At 39.6% G+C, this 25,278-nt stretch overlaps 1 protein-coding gene across 2 annotated transcripts in view; it reads left to right on the top strand.

The window, feature by feature from the left end:
* The first annotated feature begins 960 nt into the window (after nt 1–960).
* The window catches only part of LOC137184191 (oxysterol-binding protein-related protein 2-like), a 29,343-nt gene continuing 5,025 nt past the window's right edge, over nt 961–25,278 (top strand). Inside the window, exons 1-12 of one of the 2 annotated variants that reach the window (XM_067591636.1) lie at nt 961–1,075; nt 15,777–16,101; nt 19,377–19,503; nt 21,084–21,159; nt 21,565–21,699; nt 22,424–22,521; nt 22,647–22,829; nt 23,063–23,170; nt 23,957–24,046; nt 24,245–24,365; nt 24,607–24,732; nt 24,889–25,012. In XM_067591636.1, the coding sequence (XP_067447737.1) occupies nt 16,065–16,101; nt 19,377–19,503; nt 21,084–21,159; nt 21,565–21,699; nt 22,424–22,521; nt 22,647–22,829; nt 23,063–23,170; nt 23,957–24,046; nt 24,245–24,365; nt 24,607–24,732; nt 24,889–25,012 (1,225 nt within the window). In that variant the 5' untranslated portion in view covers nt 961–1,075; nt 15,777–16,064. Of the gene's footprint in view, nt 1,076–13,361; nt 13,487–15,776; nt 16,102–19,376; nt 19,504–21,083; nt 21,160–21,564; nt 21,700–22,423; nt 22,522–22,646; nt 22,830–23,062; nt 23,171–23,956; nt 24,047–24,244; nt 24,366–24,606; nt 24,733–24,888; nt 25,013–25,278 lie in introns of those variants that run through there. The other variant, XM_067591637.1, reaches the window with a different exon arrangement.

A 25,278-nucleotide genomic window follows, 5' to 3' on the forward strand; every position in this document is an offset into this window, starting at 1 on the left:
TGATGTCTCATAAACAGGGCTTGAAATGAACACCAGGTATTCAAAGGCCAAATGTTATGCTACAGGAGCTGCAGTGAGGATGAAGAATATAACTTTTTCTGTGACAAAGTTAACAGCTGTGCAAATTACCAATGTCACTGTCAACTGCTGACATGAAACATTCACAAAGCTATGCAGTGCAAAGACATGAATTCCAGTCATTCTCATCATGTTCAGTTAATCTACTTAAAGAGATAATCAGGAGATGAATATGAAACCATCGGGGTGTGGTGTTTAGTGGCTACCTGAGTTACATAACCCACCTGACTTTATGTTGTCCTAATCTGACTTGTAACACTCCCTGATCCATTCTTGTCTACCTTCTGACTTGTATTGTTATTGATCAGTCACTCTGGGCATTGCACCTGATTGGCTCTATTGATAAAGAAACTGATATTGAGGTATCGAGGCACTTTAATAGGACATTAGACTAATTGGTAAATGTTGCCAGACTGAAACTATGATGAATGTTTCAGCTCGGCACAGCGCTGCACTTTAAGTTGAACTGCAGACTTGATTCTGTGTTTTTTTTTCACATATATAAACTAAAGCAGTTTTCAAAATACTGTTGAGATAAATTAACCCTAACTGAGTTATGTGATCATACTCATGAATCCAGGCTTGTATGTATTTACATTTACTTTAGAAATTAAATATATAATAAATTAATATGAATCTATATTTTTGGTTCAGTAACTTGCTACTTTACTACTACTACTACAACTAATAATAATAATAATAATAGTAATAATAAGAAGAACGACAACAACAACAACAACTATAACAAACAAGAAAGCAAAACATGTCAAACACAAGTATTATTGCATATTTCCTCATAATTTGCCCCCAATCTGATTTGTTGTTAGTACTCTCTGTTCTATTCTTTCTACCCTCCATTGGCTTCGGACCATGTCTATCATCCTTTAGCCCCGCCCCCACTGCCAGCGACATCCGTCTCTGTGTCAAACCGAGGCTACACACTAAATTCCTGTTCATCTCTCTGGACTAAAGCTTTCACCCTGCACACTACGCCGAGGTAAGACGGGACTTTTCCAGACATTGTACTGCTCTGCCTATGTTTTTGTCTTTGTTTTTACGGTTGCAAATATTGCTTTGTCTTTTGTGTACAAGAAAGGTGGCTAACTAGCATAGTTAGCCACCTTCTTTTTTTTTTTTAGCCCGCCCGCTAATGTTAATGCTAGCTGTCAAAAAGCTTCCTGAGGTCCTGCCAGAGTTCAGGCTGTCAGCTTGGTGTGTGTTATTAGAGACAAGCAGTAATCCTCATTTAAGTACCTTGCTCTCATCTGAAATTGTTGGCCAAGGTTAATTAAGTTTAAAATTGGGAAGCTAGAGCAATTGCTAGACTGTATGTGCTAATGTTAGCAAGCAAACAGAGTTTACGGTAGCACAGCATTTGGGATGGGTCTTCTTTGGCACTTATGTAGCGAGTTGGACGTGTCCAAGTTCTCCATGAAGATGTTATTAATCATACACAGCTCGACAGATGAGTGACTATTGTTAGTCATCGGGCTTTTAAAAATGTATTACAGCAGGATTAGTACGTTAAGCTTTCTGGTATGAAAGTGGTTGACCGTCAGCTCATCTATAAGAGAGATGTGTATAGAAACATCTGGGCCACTGCCAGGAGCACTTATCTTGTGTAAAGTGTCGGTTAAAGTCATCTCCTATCGCGGTTAATTGCCCCCAGCTAATAGTGGGAATGTTCCCCTGCCTGTTTGTCTTCTCACTGCCTCATCAACGTCTACATCTACATCTGACTCTCAGGAAAGACTAAACAAAGCTGTTTTTTTTAAGGTTGGTGTACTGTAGGTCACTGACACCAAGGTCTGCAGTGACACAGCAGCTCTCCCTGATAGACTGACCCTTCAGAGGCAGAGACTGTCCTGCTGCGTCAGTTCAATGATGACGATGATGATGATGCCTTAAAAGGAATGCTTATGCTAAGATTGAGAGTCTGTTTAGATACATACCAGCATCCTGTTGTTTTGACTAGCATTTGAGAACAGTGCATTACAATAACACATAACAATAATGCAGATAAATCTTTGGTGAATGATTAAAGAACTGATACTGAGACATTGAGACACTTTAACAGGACATTTAATGTTTATTTTATGTTGACAAATCAGTAACAAAAATCGCAGAACTGAAAATATGATGAGTGTTTCGGCTCAGCACAGTGCTGCACTTGAAGTTGACCTGTAGACTTGGTTCTTTGTATTTTTTCATATATAAACCAAAACACAGTTTCACTTGTACCAAAACAATTAGTTATTGAGACAGTTGACTGGTTGAAACATAATTAGTGACAATTTTCATAAGCGATTGATGATTTGAATGAAAAACATTTACTTGTTATAGCATCTAAATAGGAGGAATATTTTCTCTGAGAAATTTGAATATTTTGTTACTTTTGATTGCAGGTAAGACAAACTAAATTTTGCTAACCTTTGGTTGTTTTTGTAAATTATCATTATTTTTTCAATTTAGAGGCTAAAGGATGTATTGATTAATTTAAAAATCTAAAAAAAAAAGATTTTGTTGCAGCCCTAGATAGTACGAATGAAAATGTGTGCGGTGTGTTATTCTACTTCAAAAATATAGATTTTATCACCTAATAAAAAGTATTTAATGTATAATATAAAACATAATTTGAACAACATTTAAAGATATTGGGATGGATTTTAAATTTGTTCTGGTCTTAGAGAAAGTTCACTTTTTTTTTTATTGATGAGGTGTGAAATCATGAGGTTTCCACTCTGCAGGCAGACACCTGCTGATTTTATTGCTACATTACATGAGATACCAGACAGTCTCTGTGGAATTACAGCTGTTGTCATTTTGTTGTGTGTCTTCCTCCCCAAGGTGCCTTAATTACCCCCTTAGTTAGTTGCTATAGTGATGGTCTCCATTTGAAAGGGGAGCATCACACCGATGTACCAGTGGAGGTACCAGTCTTCCTCCCTGCAAAACAGCAGAGCGAGGCTGTGAAATCTGGAGAAGTATTCATTCTTTCACCACCTTAAGTGAAAGTTTCAATTAGGCAATACGTATTGTTGAGTTCTCCAGTCAAATTTAAGGGAACAGGAAAGAACTTTTGCAAGGCGTGTCATAAAAGCCAAGTTTCAACACAGCTGAGAGGAATGTTGCAGTGATGCCCAGACGAACGCACATGAAAGGAAAAGTAACACCATTAGAAACACAAATTAGTAAGTCTTTCACCCGAGTTGTAGTTTTTTGAATATGGAAACCGCTGTATATTTCCCTTTTAAAGCGTGTCTTGCTGCCTGTTCAACCCCATAGTGTCTCTACAATCAGTTACTGTGTGAAGCATTTACCATAAAGGCGCTGCTCACACCGTAAAATTGATCTTTCCTTTTTGTGCGTCTTATATCTGCAGTGTGTTGCCACATGGGAACAAGGCAAAGTTTGAGCTAACGCTAGTCTAGGCAACCATCCAAGCAACAGAGAAACAATACTGTGTGTATAATTTATGATAGAGCGTGCTGCAGGGAAACAAGTATCCAATCAGGAGCCTGTCTGATAGAGAGCCATTGTCCTGGTCTGCTTTGCTTTGATTGGCTCGTGGTCTTAGGGAGTGCATGTTGGTCAGTGGGGACAAACTGAGAACAAGCCTGCTTGCAGATGCACCATAAAATCAACATACTCTCATTATTGGACAATATTGGTGAAAAATAATAAAGATATTGATCTATTATAATTTTTCCTGCTGGTATTTGTCAGACTGGATAACCAGCTCTTTATTGTCTTTGTTTCTTCAAGTACTTAATTACAGCTCTCTAATTATCCCAAGAAGTACTCTGCTAATTTAAAACTATAAACTGAAATGATCAATTTGTTAAAGATATGTTTGGTGTAAGGTATGAGGTAATTTTTAAACCCAATATAGATGCAGCCCTGCTTTTGTTTTGTACATGAAACTTTACTATTGACTCAATCTACAGATAAATATTGCCTGTCTGAAGGCTTTAGGGGGACCATGTGCAGACTGGAAGAAGTACGATTGGTCAGCTTGGTTTGCTTCTTGTTTTTAGTTTTGCTTTGTGTTTCTCCATGTTTCCTGTTCCTATAGTATCTGTCGATGGGGAACACAACTGCGTTAAACTGTTGCGCAAACTGACTGAAAGAATGTAAAGACAGTTTGTCATTGTAGATTGCGAAATAGCTTATAAAATGAAAATGTGTCACGTCTTGATAATGACATCCTTCTGTTGTTGCGGAAGTGCTAAAACAATCAAAAGGTTAAATTCTAGACCTAAATATTTAGTAATCCTCTTTGGGAGGACTATCAGCACACCTCGACAAGAAGCAAATATCCAGCCGAACCAGTCACACGCCAACATAGTTGCGAACAGTATTGATCACAAAACCAGCCTTTCTGCGTGTGTTTTATATGCATTTAATTAGCAGTGTCACAGTGTTTGTTTGTATTAAGGGTGGATACGTTAAATAAGTTTCGATCCAAGATATTAAGAGGGCTTTCTATCTATAGACCTGTGTGACAGCAGGAATGATCCTAGCAGGTTTTACCTCTAGCAGGTATTGCTGGAACGTGCTGACTCACACCGCACTGAATGGCAGCTCGTGTGTGTGCGTGAGACTCTGTGCTCAGCGTCTTCCTCTGAATGAGACGGTGTGTTTTATTCTCGGAGGGTTTACACGAGTAAACGAGTTCTAGGAGGAGGAACATGAAGAGGACAGACTCATCACTTCTGTCAGAAGCAGAGACACAAAGGAACTCGGTGAACTCTTTAGGATTGACCTCTGCAAGGGGATTAAGTTTGAGATACCTTTTGCAAAAATGCTGAATCTTGGACTGGCTTTAGTGTAATCTGGAAAACCAGAGGGGTGTTTCAAAGAAGAAGATTTCCAGTTGAACTAGACTTATTTCAGAAAGGCTTTTTTTCAGGAAATTCATAAAGGAGGTTTGAATAAGTCTGACCTAAGTTACCTTGGATTCTCAGAGGCAGACTAGCCTCAGCAGTGTTACAATCAATCTGCCAAACCAAAACACCTCAGAGTTCCTCCTTGAAGGTTCCCCTTTCTTAAATGTTGCACTCACTATGAACACGAGACAGTTTGCAATTCATGTCAAATATATCTTGACATCAGTGTTGCTCCTCGGTTGGGGGTTGATGCGCTGAGTGAAACGTGGGAGAGACTCAGCAGCCAAACATTTCTGCTTTTTCTGTTTAGAGACATTAGTTTTTCTTTGTCTTGAGAAGCTGCAGCATTTATTAACTGACACACTGTTGTCTGTACTGTACATTTACTGCCAGATCGACAACTCACCGCTAACCTCGTGTGCCACTTTCTGGCGGCAAACGTCACAGTTTCGTCTCCACATATCTGTTTTCTTCGCTGTGAATTAATGTGATCAGTACTTGATGTCTCTGGTGTTTGTTTCGAAGTCATGAAATAAACCAGACTAGACTTAGTCTGCTCACATTAGCTCAGAGTTTATGAAACAGATTCATCCTGGTTCTGTTTATTTGGGTATTTTAAGGTTTTTCACAATCAGCTCTGCTTTTCTGAGCCACCTTTATGAAAACACTCCTCAGGTCTCGAGATATTGTTTTTATCTGTCAACAAAGGACTTGACTTGCTTACAGTCTTCCAAAATCTTGTTCTTTGTTATCAAGTGATTATTGTGGAAGTTGAGGTGCTAAAATTGGAAATCATCTTATTGTCGTTACTGTAGTTCTACTCTTGCGGTCGTGTTTGTGTTTGCATTTGTTTATTTTTTCCCTCCATGACTAATATTTTTTCAACCATATTTATTACTACAACAGGGGGGCCAGCCCTGCGCATGTGGTTGTTCATGACTGACTGTCTGACTGAGTGAGTTAGTGATGAAGTTACACCATCGTTCGGCTGGCCGAGTGCTAGATTTTCTCCAGTTGCTGTTGCTCTTTCAAAATGAACTGGCATGAACAGTTTTCTATTACGTCGTCGGGGGCGTTTACAGCGCTTCCACACATGACCCTATTTGCACGGGACTAGTATTACCTGGAGACCTCATGTGGTTAAGAAACAGCCGCCACCGCTTCCCACTCATCTGAGTTTCATGCGGCGCATTCACACGAGATAAAATCTGTATTTTACTCACATTTACTGACATTATCCCCCTGGATATGTGTGACAACATAACAGGCTGCAAACTTTTATAGTCTCGTCTCTAAGTGACCTAAATACATAACTAATGGAAACAGAGATCAGCGTGGCGCAGAGCGACTGTTTCCTGCTCCGAGCTCTGACACTCTCAGCTCTGGTGTTAAATACAGAGAAATCAGTTAAACTCCTGTTTAAACAGACGTGCACCAGCATCTCTGCGTCTCCTCCTCTGCCGTCCAGTGTGATCGACTCTCCGGCTGGCAGCGCTGTCAGCAGCCGGCAGGAGAGACGCTCCGCGGTACGTTTGGATTTTATTACGAAACTGATACCAGGATGCAAGATTTTTATTTCTCTCACATCACAAACGATAAACAACAGAATTAAATATGAGTCTTGCAGGTAAAACATGAGACTCATGTAGCTGTTTTATCAGTTGCGCTTGCTGTAGCTGCAGTAACTGGGCGGAGATGAACCTCTTGAATTTGCACCCAATGCTGTGAAAACTTTAGTTTATAATTTCCACTGCAGCCTCCAGATGAACATTTAATATCCAGTAATTCACATTATTGACACTACCACTGACTCTCCCTGTAACAAATCGGCCACACCCGTACACGGTGCAGTTATACACTACTGTAGGTTTGGACTTAGTCTTGTTTATGCAGTAATACTTCAGAAAGGTTTCCTCTGTTGTCGGGTTGCTGAAAACCTTGAAGTCGTTATCGTTGATAACCTTGTATGTCTGTCACTTGGAAGTTGCTTTGAGTAAGAAAAATCCATTTAAAATGATTTGTATGTGTTTGGGTGGGACGATGTTTATCCCCTTTGTGATTTACTTCCTGTGTTGATGTCCTCATCCAAGGCTGAGTGACGCAATCTAGAGGTTGCAGTCTGTCTCTCACTGTCTTTCACGTTTTACTAAAAGGTGGTAAAAATGTTTTTGTTTCTTTATTTTTTTCCTTATCATTCTCATCAATTTGTCCCTCTGCACGGTTTTTGCTTCAGTGTGAAGAGATAAGACTGAAAGAAACAAGATGTGATCTTTGGAACCGTCACTTGCCTCTCATAGTTTCCTCTCACATCCTCATCTGTCATCTTTTCTGCTGCACCAGTGTGTGATTTGAGCTGATTAGGTACCGTAGTGTTGCTGTTGTGGCTCTTGAGTTTTATTTCCATTCTGCTGAGCAGTCGTTAATGTAGCTGGTGGTGCAAGTCTTCCCTCTGCAGACCAGGACAGATGTTGACGTTAGCACTTACTTTTTATGAAATCGCTCCAGTCAGTGGATGTACTCTAACAAGGTCTGTCTTGTGATTGAGGTCGAGTAAATTTGATGTCATACTGGCGGTCGCACTTTAATAAAAAGTCGTTTGTGGGCTATTGACATTTAAACCCTCCCCTGGTTATGATCTTGTGATATGTACTTCCATTTCCCTACCCTCAGGCAGCGCTGATTCCTACTACAGATGATATACAGTACTAGATTATGTTTTAAATGAGCAGCTCATAAAAAATAAATAGAGCTGAAGTGTACTTAATAAATTGCTGTGACACAATACAAACCGGTTTCCTGCTTTTTATGGTTTTTCTTGCCATGTCATGATGTTTTTCTGGGTTGTTGAGATGAAAACAGGGAGTCTGGGACGTAAAACGACTACAAAGCTTGTTTCATTTTTTGATGTTTCCTTTTACTACCTTTTTAAATGTTATTTTTTTCTGCATTAGATTTTCATCTCATTGTAAAATAGTGTAATTTAGTCCAGCTGCAACTGGTCCATATGAGAAAAGCCAGGACAAGTTTGTGCTAATATTTCCTTTCATTTAAATGTCAGTGGGTCATCGACACAATCTAACAGGGTGCCTTTGAAGTGGGGGAGTCTGAGAGATCTGAAAGGCTGACAGATGCTCACTGAACAGTATTTTCTTTTAATACAGCTGAGAGTTTGAAACAATAAAGAACCAAAAACAGATTTAAACACTTTAAGGTTTAATAAGTCTGCTTCATTCTTCTCTAATTTGATTGTTAAAGCTGTCTTGGTTCAGCCAATCCAATGTAATTATGGCTGCAAATATCAAGAATACTAATATCTAAATATCTATAAATCATGATTTGAGTAGTATTACTCAGCTTTTCTACATTTATAGTGCACAGGAACAAGACACTGATTACTTGGACGCTGTTTTGGCTTCAGTTCACCCACAACTGTCTCTGCAGAGCACACTCCTGTACCCATAACACACGTCTTCCCAGAAGTGTTGTCCTCCAAAGTCAACTTCTGGTAATTTTCCTCCCTGCACAAATTAGCGCACAGACAGCAGCAAAGAGCTGCACTGTGTCGGACTATGACTCAGCGGCCGTGCTGTGCCTCTTACTTCCAACAGATCCTCGCAGACCAAATCCATTCCCTTCATCTTCTAGCTACAGCCTAAAGCATTTGCTCGGTAGGACATAATCGAATGTGCCTCTGTAACGACGTGGAAGGAAAAACATGCTAAGCTGCCTGAATTATTAATATCTTGTGTGGTTTGTGCACCAAGTGGTGATATCAGAATCAAAGTGCAAAGATCTCGGTTAATGAGAGCAGTGCAGCGTTTTTGGGTTGTGACAGTTATATAACGCTGCAGGCTTTAAGTACATCATTTGATAGCAGCTTGTGTCTGTGATGACAGTCATTCGGCCTTTTTCAAACCGCACTGCTGTTCGCCGGTCGTGTTTTACACCATATCTACAGAACAGATTTGACAGACTGTTAAATGATTAAAAAGAGGCTGCTTTGTCCGCGACACGATTTCTGCTCACAACGTGACAGCTGCCACGAGTTGTGTTGTTCTTTGTAATTTACTGTTGCACGAGGATTGTGTGACGTTTTGAATGTTTGAAAGGAGACAAGCAGCGGCGGCATGGGAGACTGAAAGTACACCAGAAAGGGCAAGCCTCATGTCTGGGAAGTAGTCACAATCGATTGTCCGTTCTGGGAAGCCGCTGGTCTGGTCAGGCAGGCTTCTAATGAGACAGAAGTGAGTTACTGACCTCCACCAGTCCCACATTAGTTTCAGGCAATTTGAATTGTTGCCCTTTTTACTCATTACGCGGTCCCACTTTACTCAAAAAATTTTGTTGTTGGTAACAATAAAGGTTGATCCGGTCTATTTCACGGATCCCTCTCTATCAGCGCTCATCTTATTGTGTGTTTTAGTGTGTGTGTGTGTGTGAATTTAACTGGTGGTTCGTGTTTCAAGGGCTGTAGAGGTGTGTCACCTATTGAGGTAGGTGTGCGCAAAGAAAGAAAGAGGTGTGTGTGTGTGTGTGTGTATGTGCTGTATCATTGCTCAGTACTGGGCTCCATCCTGCTTGGCAACAGCTCTCGTCTCTAAATTTCTTTCCCTTTGTCTCTCTCTCTGCCCGTCTCTGTCCCTCGCTCGCTCTTTGTCCCTGCGGCTTTGGATGTTTTTATCAGCCCTCGGAGGACCGCACAGAGAGACGTCGCTAGGCTAGTAGCTGTACACCGGACTTATGAATGGAAGATCGGTAGGTTTGTCTTTAAGGTTTTGACTGATTGGCAATGAGATTATCTGCCATTGAAAATGTTGACAGTGGGGTTGCCACGGTAACAAGCTTTGGTAACACCTGTTTGTTTAAGGAAAATGAATAGGTGAGGCCTACGAGGGGTCTGTAGTACTTGGTAGATCGGAGGCCGTAATAATGTGGAATACTAACATGCTGATGCAATCATCTCATTATCTGGACCAACAGGAACATTAAATTGCTTTTACAGATACTGTGATGTTGTACAAGTGGTTAATAGTTAATAACTACTGTGGTATTATCAATCTTATTATTCTAAATAAATGACCCTGTGTCAACAGAATCTGTAATGTTCACACGTGGAAGTTGAACTCTGTGATGAGTGAACTTCTCGTCCGCTGTGCTTTTTATTAGGGAGACTTGATAACACAACACAACTGGTTAAAACACGACTTGTGTTGTGATCTTGTAAAAGCTGTTAGATTATTTATTTTTAATGCTAATGACCTAATCAGTAGTTAGAACAGACATACTCTGGTGTGGACTAACAAGATACACTGTTTACAAAAAGTATGGCCCGGGGGTTAAGACGACAAACATGAACCACGATGTCCCTGGTTTCAATCCAGTCCTTAATCGAATATCTCTCTTTCCCTCATTTCCTGTCATCTCGCCATTGTCACAGTCTAATAAAGTCATAAAAGAAAGTAGGTCAACACTTGTTTAAAAACAATTATACTAACTTTATGTTTATGTGCTGTAGCCTTTACATCGGTCTGCGGTGTTTCTCATCATATCATTGTCAGCTATCAGTTATATTGAATAATAAGCATAAAACATCCTTTTTTAAAAAAATGTATGTATGATGAGTGTTTTTAGACTGTTATCTCTCCCCAATGTCTATGATCCTGTTTTACAGGATACTTTTTATAGATTTGTATCTTTGTCAAATGAGTATCAGTAGTGCTCTGATGGAAATAAATCTTAACCAAAGTTTTAATTTTTTAAAAATGTTCAAGTCATCCAAAAGTCAAGTTTAAATCCTAAAATTATTCCAAAAGTGAGGCTAGAACAGCCAGTAGATGAACTTTGTAAAAGAGGTCAGGTTATACTTTGTGATAAATTAATTATATGCAGGAAACCTCGAGGCAAAAACAGTAGTTTATGTCCAAAACTTCATCTCTGCACCTCCGACATTCACATACTTGTGAAGAGCAGAGCCTTAGGTTAGTTATTTGAGATAAGCGAGAGTCCATGTATGCATTAGTACCTTCTGTGGTGTGTGTGTGTGTGTGTGTGTGTATGGTGCCATGTCTGTCATGGTTACGTAACGGCTCACGGGCGTCTGAGACAGAGCGAGCGATATGATCTGAGAACCTGTTGCAGCCAATCAGAGAGCTCTGTGCTAGTGTGTGTGTGTGTGAGAGAGAGAGAGAGAGAGAGAGAGGGAGTGCAGGAATTTATTACATTTATTTGTAGAATTATGGAATAGAAAAGTGAGTTGATTAAAAACAGAAGATCACCATAAAATAAAATAAAAAGATTGATTGAAACTGCATTTCAGTGCAAAACAGGTTTTAGTCTGTTCAAATATTGTACTTGTTGATGCTGTCATGAGAAAATTGGTTCCACAAATCATAAGAGGAATAATTCATGTTAATAATCAAGACAAAACATTCATCAAATTGATTGAGCTTAACGTTTTAGCTGCATTCCCAGATATTGCACTCTCAGTTCCTGTTCTTTTCCAAACATGCAGACCTAATTATAGAGGTGGAGTGTGCCTCCTCAACTGTGCTTCAGAATCTGTTTCAGATCTTAGAAAGGCCAAATACACCCGGAGGATAGTAGTTCAACCAGTAGTTGTCATACTCTCTCCCGAGCGTCGCCACATAATCAAAAGGATTATTTTAATGATGTGAATGAATCGCCTCTTTTCACTCTTGCACGGTGATATTAAAACCGTGTCTGCTTTTAATAGGCTGTAAATTAAGAGGAATATAATACGTGAGCCAGAAGTTTTATTCAGTTTTGTCTTGACTTCAAGAATTTCAGAAATCGTTGGCAACATGATGAATCCTGTTGCTTAATACAAAATTAGAAATGTCTGGTGACTCCCGGCTTGGTTTTGGCTCATCGATGGAAGAAGAATGTTATGAAATTAGGTTTAAGTTCGCTGTAACACAGTCAGATCAGCTCAGGCTTGATACTGAGGGGTTCTCACTTAGAGAAGTGGTGAATTGTAGCCAATAAAAAATACTTTACAACTAAGACAGGCTGCCATTCTAAGAAATGTAAGAGAATCTCAAGATTGACCTTTCACAGTATTAATGAATTTCATTAGCTTCAAGTTGGATACAGAAATGAACCGTGACATCTTCTGTTCAAAATACACGACTATAGAGAGGTGAGCTTTATTTAAGGAAACAGCAGGAAGCACATGTATTTTGTTGTCTTTTTAATGGTATATCAGTGTCAAACCTGCCAGCTTATTGCATCAGTAATAATGTTGATGCCAGTCTCAGTCCCCGTAACCCTCGGTCACGGTGTTGTTATACCGGCCTCATGTTTTTATCCTGTCAGGGAGGAGCGTAGCCACTAAGCAGATGTTCATGTTGCCTATTTTAGACTTCAGATCTTAAAAAATGACAAGGAAGTCCAGTAAAGCATCATTATTCTTGGTATGAATGGATCCTACAGTTCAGCGGCAGCAGGGTTGTAAAGTGTGGTTTAAGTGATGGTGAGCCTGCAATAACTCATGCAAATCAGGTTTTCAGCTATGTTTGCTGTATCCATAGACATACAGGTAGGCTTAGCTCGCTTTGTGTCATGCAGTGCTGTTTCATAAGTTTTCACCGTGTGTTTCCAAGATTACATTTTCAATGCTCAGATATTAGTTTGTCTTACATTTAGTGACTAGATGTCGACGTTGCTTACCTGCTAGTTTGGTCACATGGAGTCTTATTAGCTGCTGTAGAAGGAAGTTTATTCAGATTTTCAGAATCAGTATCGACTCGGCAAAAATAGATATGCTGATATGACACAACAGTTTAAACATTAAACTAGAAGCAGAACAGTCTCTTCTATGTGGAGGAATGTTCATAGGACATGGGGAGACATGGAGCACCGAGGCACTGATGCACAGAAATATGCGTGATAAGGGTTATCACAGTTGTGGTCATGGTCATGTTGTGGTACAAGTCAGTGACTTATCCTGTAGAAGCAGGTAGTTGTCTGGGAAGGTTGTTTTTGTATCTTCAGACTAAGCAGACACACTTTTGAAAGTTAAACTGTAATAATTCCTCCAATCTGGATTCAAAATTGCACTGTTGAACTGTTTGAACTGGTTCAGTGGATTATGAGGACATATCAGGCTTTGTTGTGCAGGTCTTTTGGCTTGTTATGCTTTTCTGATAAGCAGTCAACTCCCCTTTTTTTAAACGGGATCTTTTTGTTCTGTTTAGAGACATTGAATTAGCTGTTAGTACGACTGAATACCAGCTTGTCATCCATTCTGTTCTCCTTATCGATCATTGACGCTGAGGCCAAAGTTTGTTCATGTACTGAAGGCGTTACCTGTCTCTGGCAAAGATAAAACCCTTCCGCTGTGTAAAAAAACGGCAGTGAGCAGAGGGGGAAGTTAAAGAGAGAAAAAAACCCTCTTTTTCCTCATATTCAGCATTTCACCTTCAAGATCAGAAATGAAGAACTGAAAGAAATAAGTTGTCTTTTTGGGGATTTAACCAGGGAGAAATTACAGTGTGCAGGTATGTATAGTTTTTGAATGCAAAACGTTGTCAGCCTTAAAAATAGTAGATTATCTTAAGTATTTTCTAAAGACTGCATTGTTGTATTAACCATAAAGCAGTTGGCTTTCATTTAGGAATACAACCAAAACTTAATCTCCTTTATTTCATTCAGAAACAAACGGAGGAAAGAGGTTAATCTTTAAGCTACACATGAATAATGTCTGAATCATGACCTCTGTAAACACAGAGAAATATTGATTACTGGTTTTGATCCGGGTTGGAAATACTGAAGGTGCCAGAAGACCATAAAAGTGTAGATGAAGCTGATAAGACAGACTCTAATGGACTCTAGTGGACTTCACAAACCACGTATTACAGTCTGTGTTATTTCAGGTAGTCTAATGTCACATTGAGGTGGTCAGGACAAACACTTTAGATGAATAACGTAAAAACTGTAATGAACATTTTCTGATGTCTTTCTTGAGTGCTGCTCTAAAGCAAAAAATCAAATAATAAATAATTTCCCTCATAAATATAATGACATTTGTCTTGAACAACTGCTCAGTGCATCAGTGTTAAGTAACTTCAGATCAGGAAATGTGTGTCATGACCAAATTAGTAATCTGACCAAGCATTCAGTGCTAACTTATGATGCTCGGCGCTTTTTTCATACTCGATAGTACAGACACGTTTTGGTCGGTACACAGAAAAAGTATTTAGGCTTGATACCGCATGTAATTCAAGATAAAGTAGCTAAAGAAGTTGATTTACTGTGTGTTAGAAAGTAGAGCTCAGCTGTGTGATGATGTTTCTGCTACACGTGATGTATCAGGGTCAGCATTGTTGTATACGTCAACATTGTTACCATATGGGCTGCGTGAAAATGAAAATAACACTTTGGTTTCCTTAGTATTACAAAGATCACACAGATTATAGTCGTGAGAGAAGACTTAATGCATTGTTACTCTCACTGTGAAGAATGTGGTGAAGTGAGCTGTGAATATGATACTGAGCCAAATGACAGAAATGAGATAAAAACCTTTTTATGAAGCAGAATAATGTGATCTGTTTCCACCACAGTGAACTGTTTCATCCCAAAAGCTATTTCACTTCAATTGTGACTAATTGACACACTCATTAGCCTGCTAGTATAATTTCATCCTGTATAATGTGCCGAGGGATTAAACTGGAATTACAGACTGTCTGTCGGCTGGTTTCACCTTCGCTGATTATCATCCTGTCACCTTTTACTCACTGATGGAGAAAGTGTCGTCCTTGTGCAACACTGTGACATACATTGTCAAAGCCAGTTTGATCAAAGGTTGTGTATTTAAAGCTAATTTAGTCAAATGCTAAGGGGCAGTATGTGATTGTTGACTTTGTCAGTGTCTGGTAAACTAAAAAGGAAGCTTGTCAAGAACTTTTGGCGTCCAACAAAATGAAAAGGTGGATGACATATGACCTTTATTTTATGACATACAGTTACAACACAAGTTGTTCTGGTGTTTTTTGCTAAATGATCATTTTTTAAACACTGCTACTTTAATATAAAGTGGAGTAGAGATTCAGTGTGATTTGGCTTGTAAAGAACACATTTTAAGTGTGTTTAAATGTTAATTTATCATTTTGGAATTTGCGGACTAAAGGTAATTTGGGGTCTCGAGTTTAAAAGTTTGAGGAGACAATGTACCAAACAGAAGGTAACAAAGAGCCAGAATGCCTGCGACAGTGGTGTCCTGATTATGTAACTACTGGACTAGAAAACTCTCTGTTTGCACTCAGTGGGCCATGATAGACAAGACTGTTGCTCAGCCAGACTAAGCAGATTTTCAGCTGGTAGCCCAGAGAGCCGGGAATGACCCCCTAAGCATTGTGTGTCATCTGAGATCTTACAACTGCTGCCTGCAGAGGGCCAGTAGCCAGGAGCGCATAAATGAAAGACTTTTTTTTTTTTGGTCAATAAGTTCAAAATTTAAGATCAGAATATAAAATAACACTTGATTGGTTGATGTATCTGTGAAGCCAAGGTGTCTAGATCCAACCAGCCATCATCAGTCAGTCAGACTATGGAAATTTCAGTCTTTGTTTAGCTTTATGATACAATATTATCACTCAAATGCAGCCCAGTCAAATATCTTTTCACCATATAACCCCTCACCCTGCGTGATGTAACATCTTGATCTTGACTTAGTTTTATTGCCAGACCTGACCTTGTCTTTTGTAAACGCTGTGGTAAATAACATGACTCTTCGGTTACATGACACTATAGTAAACTCAAAATGTGTCTTTTTTTTTTTCGTCTCTACAGGTTTTCTACAAACAAAAACCAAAAACACAGACGGATCCCTGAAGTTACATCAGCTGTAAACCAAACAGCAGATTTGCTCTGATTGACGTCCCCCGGTGTCATTCTTCTTCGGTAAAAACATTCTCTGGACATCCAACAAATATAGTGCTGTTGCCGTGGTGACACTCCAGAGGGACCTTGATTGACAGGTCTTCCTCCAGAGGAACTCTGAGGGGCCGAAACCGGAAGGAACATGTGCTAGAAGTTGAACATCTGTCCTGAACGACTGGTCGGCTTTGACTCTAGAAGATGAGCAATGAGGATGAATTCTACGACGCCGTCACAGGTGTGTGTGTGTGTGTGTGTGTATGTGTGGCAGTCTGGATAAGATCTTCATATGTTGAGATAGATGTTTTGCAGATGGTCTCAAGATCTTTCTCAGCATTTTGTATTTTAGGAATTGCAGCACTGTTTTGTTATTTTTACGACTGATTTTCTTTTTTGTGATAGTCCCAAAAATAGAAAGCTCTTCCTCAGAGAGACAAATCAGTAATGCTGTCAGTAGACCAAATTTCCCACATGGTGACAGGAATGCTCTTCCTATGGATTTTAATAGGATTGTCTTGTTGTTGGTGTCCACCTAGTATTGTAGCAGGAGGATTTTGTAATTTCTCTAACGATTATTTTTCTTAGGATCTTATTTTCTCACCGGGGATTGTGACACTGTTTAAGCTGCAGGAGGCTGTCAGTCCTAATTAGATGGTCATAGAAACATATTAGCGTCCAATGCAACCTAACCTGCCTTCATCTGATGATAAGTTTAATAATTCAGAGGTCTGGTGCCTTGCGGTCATGATCAGTAATGTCAGCTACACCCTGAAGTCTATGAGAGAGTAAAGCATTTAAAAACATAGACTGTGGAACACAGCAGTGACAATTTAGTTAAATCTGAGTGTGTTTTTTTTTTCAGAAAAAGTGCTCAATTACAGAGTGAGGTTTTTGTTTTATTTGGTATTTTTCAGCAGAGGCAGTGCGGTGATGGAGAGGAGGGGTCAGTCGGTTAGTGACAGCCTAAAATCAGCACTCAACGCTCTTTATCTGACATCCCGTCTCAAAGAAGGCAGCTAAACGAATTCACAAACCTTCCTGACATCTATGATTTATTATAAGTGGTTTTAGATTTCTGCGGACATCTCTGTGAAGGGATTAAATGAGTTGTCTATCAAGTCGACACTCATGGGATGTCATGCATGCTAACGTTACGGTTGCCATGACGGATCTGATATCCAGGCATTAGCTAATTACAAAAATACACCTGATGAAAATGAAACCTTAGAGTTGCTTTGACTCACCAGGATGTTGTGCACGAATTCTGTGTCTCTTCTATGTCATGGTGATTATACACTATGAGAGCTGTAGCTACGACAGCGTCCCATTGGTCGGACTCTCTAAGCTCTTACAACAGGTGCATTGTTCTCCGTTATTTGGAGATTATTTTGTCCTTCAGTTGCTTTTAGAACTTGCTAAAACATCCTTGAAGTTGAGCGGCTTTCCCCATTCGGAAAAATCGTACTTGTGGTGTTAGTGAAAGCTGGGCAGTGATGTGACCAGCAGTGAATGCTGGGAAATGATGTCTGGTGTTGATTTAATAGCTTGAGTGTTGATGTTTGGTGCAGAGTTGAAGGGCAGGACCAGCAGGTTGTTGTTCTTTGTGAACAATTAACAATTAATCGCTGTCAGTCGTGTTCTTGTCATGTGATATTGTTAGACGCCCATGTTGACATACGGTCATTGTTCTGTCGCTATTATTATGTCTTTGACAGCTCGTCGTTTCCATGCAGATATTATAGATTAAAAAATCAAAATGAGTGTGTGTGTGTCCATCTGAGTCATTATTATGATCATCTTACTAATCTGAGACAGATGCAGACCGGTGCAGATGTATTATTTATAAGTACACATTAGCTGTGATCAGCATCAGGTGACGTCCAACTTGGCTTTAGCATCTTGTTTTTACCTCAGTGGATCTCCAACTTTAGGCTTTTAAGATGTTAACTAGAAATTTGTAAAAAATACCAATATTCTGCTTGTTATGTTTTTTCCCCCAAATGAATATTGATCCTTAAACTCATTAGTTGATAAAACGGTTGAGGGTCTTCATGGCAGCTACAGAAGCTTGGATGATATTGTCAAATTAATGCACAATTATAAATACATGGAGACTTGGAGCAAATGACCAACTTAAGGCTCTGGCTTTATCACTTTCACCATTTCCAGTTTGAAAACATACTAATAACAACTGCAGACTCTTATCTAAAACTTTTTTACTATGATAAAATTAAATCTAATTTTATGTTTGTAAGTTACTAGATTTTGGGGCCACATTTGACTGAAACATGTGCCCGCTTTGACAAACAGTGTGCTAGTCTGGACCAATAGTGATTATCGGTGGATCTTGAATCTTGGATGTGTTGGTCTTGCAGGTCTTGGAGAATGTGAATAAGTTGATTTATGATTTTTCTGATGTTTGCCCTCAAATACACTGTTATGCTACCGACTCCATGTTCTTCTATTTTGTAATCTGGTCACATTCAGTAATATTCTGTATCATTTCTGTTCTTCTTTTATTCTTTTATTCTTCTTTCCATGTCATGTGAGAATCAGCCTTTGTGTTACATTTGTATCTGGTTAACCTGCTTTCTCGTAAGAGTCCACACCTGGTACCTTTGACATAATCCTGACAGCAGAGTAGGTGTGTTTGCTAAATGATAATAAACCATTTAATGTATTTTAAGCTGTTGTTTGCGCCCCACCTCAAGTTCAACACGACTCCACCCTGCAGCACTAAATACTTAAATGCCGTGTTCATGTTCTGGATACCGTCCAGAAGTAGGGCAACCCCGGAAGGTTTTCTTGTAAACAGCTACTGCAATGCTGCTCGGTTTTTGTCAGGGTTAGTGATGCAGCTTTATTGTAAAACAAATAAAAAGTAACGGAAATACATTTTTAGACACCACAACGTGTGAAAACCTGCCAGACCACAGGCGTGTCTTTTTTTATGACTTGTATGGAGTTGCAGTGAGGAAATCTGGTCAGTCACGCAATGTGACAATATAATCTTGCTCTAAGTTTTGTTTTTTATCTCTTAAGATTTGTTCATACTGATGATTCTTTTCTTTTTTCCCTAAGATTCCTCTATGTTGCTCTGAATTAAACAGATTCTGCTTATTCTAGCATTTCATTGCAACACTGCAACTACTGTACATGTTTTTTTATGGCTGCACCATGATATTTTATAAGCTTTTTACCATTATTAGGTCTACATTGTATCTCGAATCATTAGAATCATGACTAGAAATTTGAAACACAGGAAATATATATCTTTTAAAGTGGCCGACTGCTGTTTCAGTGAAGAGGTTAATCAGTAAACAGTTTCAGACAATCAAAAGAATTTGCAAGGCAAACAAGACAAGAAGTTCCTGAATGCAAATTTATTGCATTATCTGAGACACTAATCTTGCAAATATAATAATAATAGCTGACCCAAAATCCACTGCCAGCAAAATCTGAAAGCCCCATGTGTCTGTTTTTAATTGTGATGCCTCATGTTGTGTCTCACAGGCCTGGATTCGGACGAGTCGTATGAAGGGGTGTCAGAGGCCAGCTTCAAAGATGCGCTGGTGTTTGACAGCAGCAGTCAGAAGAAGAACGGATCAGTGCCACAGGAGAACGGCATCAAGAAACACAGGTACTGCTGCATTCCTGCATTCCATCTGCAGTGTATGTATTTATGTGTTTGTAGCTGCATTATGTTTTATCCATAAACTATTTGAACCCACCTACTGAAACCAGTATGATGTGCTGGGCTGGGTCAAAATTCTCAATGACTAGTTTCAAATGTTTTTTTTTTTATGGTGGTAGCTTTAAAATGATTACTGCACTGAAATGTAACTCTGCTTGTCCCAGGAAAACAGGTTCTCTTCAGTACTTGTTAGTTGTTATGTAATATGTTGGTAAATTTAAATATTTTGTAGTTCTGCATGATGCAGCAACTAACGGTTATTTTCATCATCAATTAATCTGCAGGTTATTTTCTTGATTAAACTATTAAAAATGTCAGAAAATAGTGAAAACTACCCGTTACAGTTCCCCACAGCCCAAGCTGACATCTTCAGATGTCTTGTTTTGTCAGACTAACAGTTCAAAACCCAAAGATATTCAATTTACTGTCATGTACGACAAAGAAAATCATCACATTTGAGAACCTGAAACCAGCTATTTTTGCCATTTTTGCTTCAAAAATGACGAAAACAATGATTTAATTATCAAAATAGATACATTTTCTCTTGAACAACTAGTCCATTAATCAAAGATTTGTTGCAGCTCTCGCTGTGCTGGTTAAACTTTGCCTGCATAGATTGGAAGGTGAAAAACGCTGAGAAATACTGGGATCCTTATTCCCAGACTTCATTATCATTTCTAGGTGTGGAATATTAATATGTCTCTTAGCATAGTTAGCATAAAACAAACAAGAAGAAGAGATAGGAGCCTCTTCATGGCTGTTGGTAATGAACTGACTGCGTTGACTCATGCATACAAGCACAAGGATCCACTTAAGGATCCCTGTCAGAAAGAGAGCCTTGACTCTTTCTTTTGGCTTTTGAAAGGCTCGTTCATGTAAACATACTTTATCTGTTCTGACTCAGTGTGACACGTTAGATTTGGGGTGAAGTGTTTTTTTTTTTCTTTCTTTCTCATTCCAGCATTTTTTTCCTAAAGTACGCGTATCATTTCTCCGTGCCCGCAAGGAGACCTGAAAGACCACATGATCTGCTTATCTACAACATTAGTAGCTGTGGTTTTCATTCTGACAGGAGCGTGTCAGATCAGATACTGTTGGTAGTGATGCACATGACAGTGATATGAACAGCAGGCATGAGAGAACAAAATGGTTTTTCTTCTCTTTCTATGTGTGTGTGTTTATGTTTCTATATCACCATCATCTCTGGAAATATTCTTGTTGTTATGGCTTATTCTGAACGACAACAAGAACACTTAGTGAAGGGTGAATTGAGACACTCTGAAGCTTAACTTACTCAATGAAACATCATAGATGGGGGAAGACGGTGTGGCTGATGAAAAACGGTACTATCTGTTTTAAATTAAGGGAAGTTGTTTTGTTTTGTGAGGGAAAACTGCGTTTAGGTCATTAGTTGATCCTCAGATGCCAAATCTGATCCTTCAAGAAAATATGTAGCCGGTGTCAGATACTGGAGAAGCTCTGTGCTTTCATGCCCGGTCATTTCTTTTTTTCTTCTTTCATTTCAGGACGTCGTTACCTGCTCCCATGTTTTCCAGAAACACTATCAGTGTCTGGAGTATCCTGAAGAAATGCATCGGACTGGTAAGAACAAGCTGTTTCCAGACGCAAAGCAAATGCTACTTTTCTACATATACAGTTCATGACAGTATCAGTATCCGGGTGATAATTACCCTGGACAGATGGAAACGTCTTTAATGGGTTATTTAGATTCTGTTATAGGTGACAGAATATAACAGACCATATACTAGATACAATATAATAGACAAAATGACTTTTAACTGGCACATGTCCAAACTGGTTGCGTAAAATGTCAGTGATTTGGTAACATTAACCAACAATTATTTCAACATCAGTCTGGAGATATTAGCACATTATCTTGTTTATTACAACAGTAATTTTCTCATGTATTGGTTGCACATATTCTGTTAGCCGAGGTCAAACTTAATATGATTTGGCTGAGGTTTACAGTTGTTCTGTGCTTTTCAGGAACTTTCCAAGATCACGATGCCCATCGTCTTCAACGAGCCTCTGAGCTTCCTGCAGAGAATCACAGAATACATGGAACACACTTACCTCATCAACAGAGCCTGCTCGCTGCCCGACTCCATAGAGCGCATGCAGGTCAGACAGTCACACAAACACACACGTGCATTTGTCATCTACATGCATTTTTACTTTATATCTCCATAGAACACATGACTGGATAGTGAGGAAAACACTAGAGCTGGAAAAAGTGTAACTCCTTAAGTCATCATATATAAGCAGCCAGTCATCAGTGTGTGGACTTGGAAGAAATAGACATCATGTTCATTTTTTTAACATTTTCCTCTCAAAATGTGTCATTAATGACACATAATCAGGCCAAATCAGAGGCATAAGCTGTATGTGGTGCTGCGGTGTCCCAAACCTTTACATGATATTCAAAGAATCCATCATAGCCAAGTTTAATTTTCAATAATAAATGAGTCCTGTTGGTAATTCTTATAAAGACTGAGTAAGTCTTTTGAAATATATATATATATATGTAAGATTTAATAGAGAAAAAACAAATTTCCAATTGTACTGTGAAAATCCTAAAAGAACCAAACCTTTTTCTTAAAAAAAAGGGATAAAAAGTCTTTTTTTCTCTTTTTTTTAAATATTTTTAAAACTGTATAGGAATCATAAAAGATTTCATTGGAAAAGGTGAAAATCCTCAAGCATACAGTTATATTTTACAGTATTGTAGTATTCAGAAACACATATACTCATTAACAAATATCAGCTCAAGCTCAGGATTGTGAGAACATGCAACACACACAGAAATAGAAACACACACACTAACATGGTCTGTGATTGTCTTCAGGCAATAGCTGCATTTGCTGTGTCAGCAGTTGCGTCTCAGTGGGACAGAACTGGAAAACCCTTCAACCCTCTGCTGGGAGAGACCTATGAACTCACCAGGTACACACACACACACACACACACACACACACACACACACACACACACACACACACACCTCTCGTTTTAAGGTCAACAGCTTAAACAGTATATTTAACCTCTTTCCTCTCCGCTGCCTTCAACAGAGAGGACCAGGGTTTCCGGCTGGTATCCGAGCAGGTATCCCATCATCCCCCAGTCAGTGCCTTCCACGCAGAGAGCCTGGTCGGGGACTTCGTCTTCCACGGCTCCATCTACCCCAAACTCAAATTCTGGGGCAAGAGTGTTGAGGCTGAGCCTAAAGGGACCATCACACTAGAGCTACTCAAGTAAGTCGGAGGAAATGTGTTTGTGCTCATATGATTTTTTTTAAAATACAGAACGTGTTCCTCATTTCTTCTCCTCTCCTGGCTCCCGTTCTTCTCGTCCTTTCTGTACTTTTCCCTACTCCCCTCTGTCCTCCCTACACGTCTGCTGCATCTCCCGGTGCTCTTCTCTTCATCCCTCCATCTCTCACCTCTCCTTATATCTCTCTCTCCCTTCCTCTCCTCTTCTCCTCCAGGCACAACGAGGCGTACACATGGAGTAACCCATACTGCTGTGTACACAATATCATCCTGGGCAAACTATGGATAGAGCAGTATGGCACAGTGGAGATAGTCAACCACAGGTAAGTTATACATGCACGGCAGCTCTCGTGCAGTTTGTAGTTCTTTTAATGAGCAGATAAAACAATTTAACACTTACATTCGTCACTATGGGAACTGAGTGCAGTTGTTCAAGAGGAAAAATTCAACTTCAGAGAAAACCGAACCACAGTCAAATTCTAACAAAAAACAGCAAAAGTGACGCTGTTATGTCTGTTACTCACAGAGCTGTTCAGCATTCCTGTCCGGCGCTTTTATTTACTCTGTCCCAGTGTTTACTCTGACTCTGAAGAACGCAGCTTGTTTACTCTCCGCGTGGCGTCTCAGGCAAACAATCTCTGGATAACTCTTAAAATCTTTATTTATCCAGACAGGCTCTACAAAGCTTGTGTTATACTTATTTGTGTCACCCTCAGTTTCATATTCACACAGTCGCAAAGATTCACACCAGGAGCTGTGAAGTAGTCAAATCACAGTCGAGCACAGCGTGCCGCTACAGAGCTTTACTGTCGCGCTGATCGGATAAGAGTCTCGCCTGGAAAACGTCTCTGTTCTCCTGCATTAGTTTTTAATCAGTCTGGGATTCAGTCAAGCCTGTGAATATTATTACTAACATGATTTATCAAATGTTTATGTAGTGGTTTTATTTCATTGTCTTTATTAGAACAAACAAAAAACCCCCTGACAATATTCCAATATTGAGCAGTTATTATTTATTTTGACCTTCTAGGTTCAGTTCACATTAATTCACAAAAACACAGACAGTGAAGAGAAGGTAACTGACTCTTCTTCTCTCTTTTCTCCTGCAGCACCGGAGACAAGTGTGTGTTGAATTTCAAGCCCTGTGGGATGTTTGGCAAAGAGCTGCACAAAGTGGAGGGATACATCCAGGATAAGAGGTTAGAGTTTACTCTCTACTTGCTACGTCAACTACAGTATTTGATATCATGTTAAGTTTGGAACATCGTTATATTAATCTGGTTCTTCCTTTTCCTTCACTTTCACTTTCCCTGTATTATTTCCTCTCTCTCTTCTGTCTTTTCCTACCTTTCTCCTCTCTCCCTGTTCCTCTCTGTTCTGTCTTTCTCTCCGTCCAGTAAAAAGAAGCTCTCTGTCATCTATGGGAAGTGGACAGAGTGCATGTGGAGTGTTGACCCTCAGGCCTACGAGGCGCACAAGAAGTCAGAGAAGAAAGGAGACAACAAGAAGCACAAAAATGTGAGAACGGATTACAAAATCCGTGACTTGACACGTGTCTGGAGAAATAATGTTGCGCAAGAAAAATTGTTCTTAGATGGCGCTTTTAGCAGCAGTTTCAACATAACAGCTGTGAAAAGATCGATTACAGCCATAAAACTGTTGTTACTGGAGCTGTGACTTATAAATGGTTACTGTTTGTAGAGACAGTATGAGTCATGTGAGATGTTATTGTGGTTAAAATGAAGTGTTTTATTTCCAGGAGGAGCAGGTGGGAGCGGAGAACGATGATGCAGACGACATGCCTGAAGTCCAGGAGACAGTGTCTGTGGTACCAGGAAGCACTCTGCTGTGGAGGATAGACTCCAGACCAGCACACTCTGCTACGGTATAAAAATACACACACACAGGTGCAAATCACACACACCCCACATGCTAGTCACTAGTGCCACGAAAGAAGAGAAGTGAGTCGCTGTAATCGATGGATTTACTGAACAATGTCATGTTGTTGTGAGTGTTCTTGATTCCTCTCTTCCCTCCTCAGATGTACAACTTCACCAACTTTGCGATGTGTCTCAATGAGCTGGAGCCCGGCATGGAGGCCATATTGGCCCCCACCGACTGTCGCTTCAGGCCTGACATCAGAGCCATGGAGAATGGCAACATGGGTAATTTGATTAAGTCTCTTATCAGCGTTTAGTGGAGCTCCGTTTGCCTGAACACAGTTTGTTTTGCTGCAGTGACCTATAGAAACCTCTGCAGTTTTAAAAAAACATCGAAGTGTAATCTAAAGTTCCTGCTGACATTTACATTATTCTCACAGTAAAAAAAAAACCCAAAACATCTTAAAATGACTCCTCACAGACAGACTAGACAATAATAAGACAATGTTGCCACCTGCTGGCTCTCTGTGTCACTGTCTTGTGTGATATTG

Source organism: Thunnus thynnus, chromosome 6 (assembly GCF_963924715.1).
Source record: "Thunnus thynnus chromosome 6, fThuThy2.1, whole genome shotgun sequence".
NCBI lineage: Eukaryota > Metazoa > Chordata > Actinopteri > Scombriformes > Scombridae > Thunnus > Thunnus thynnus.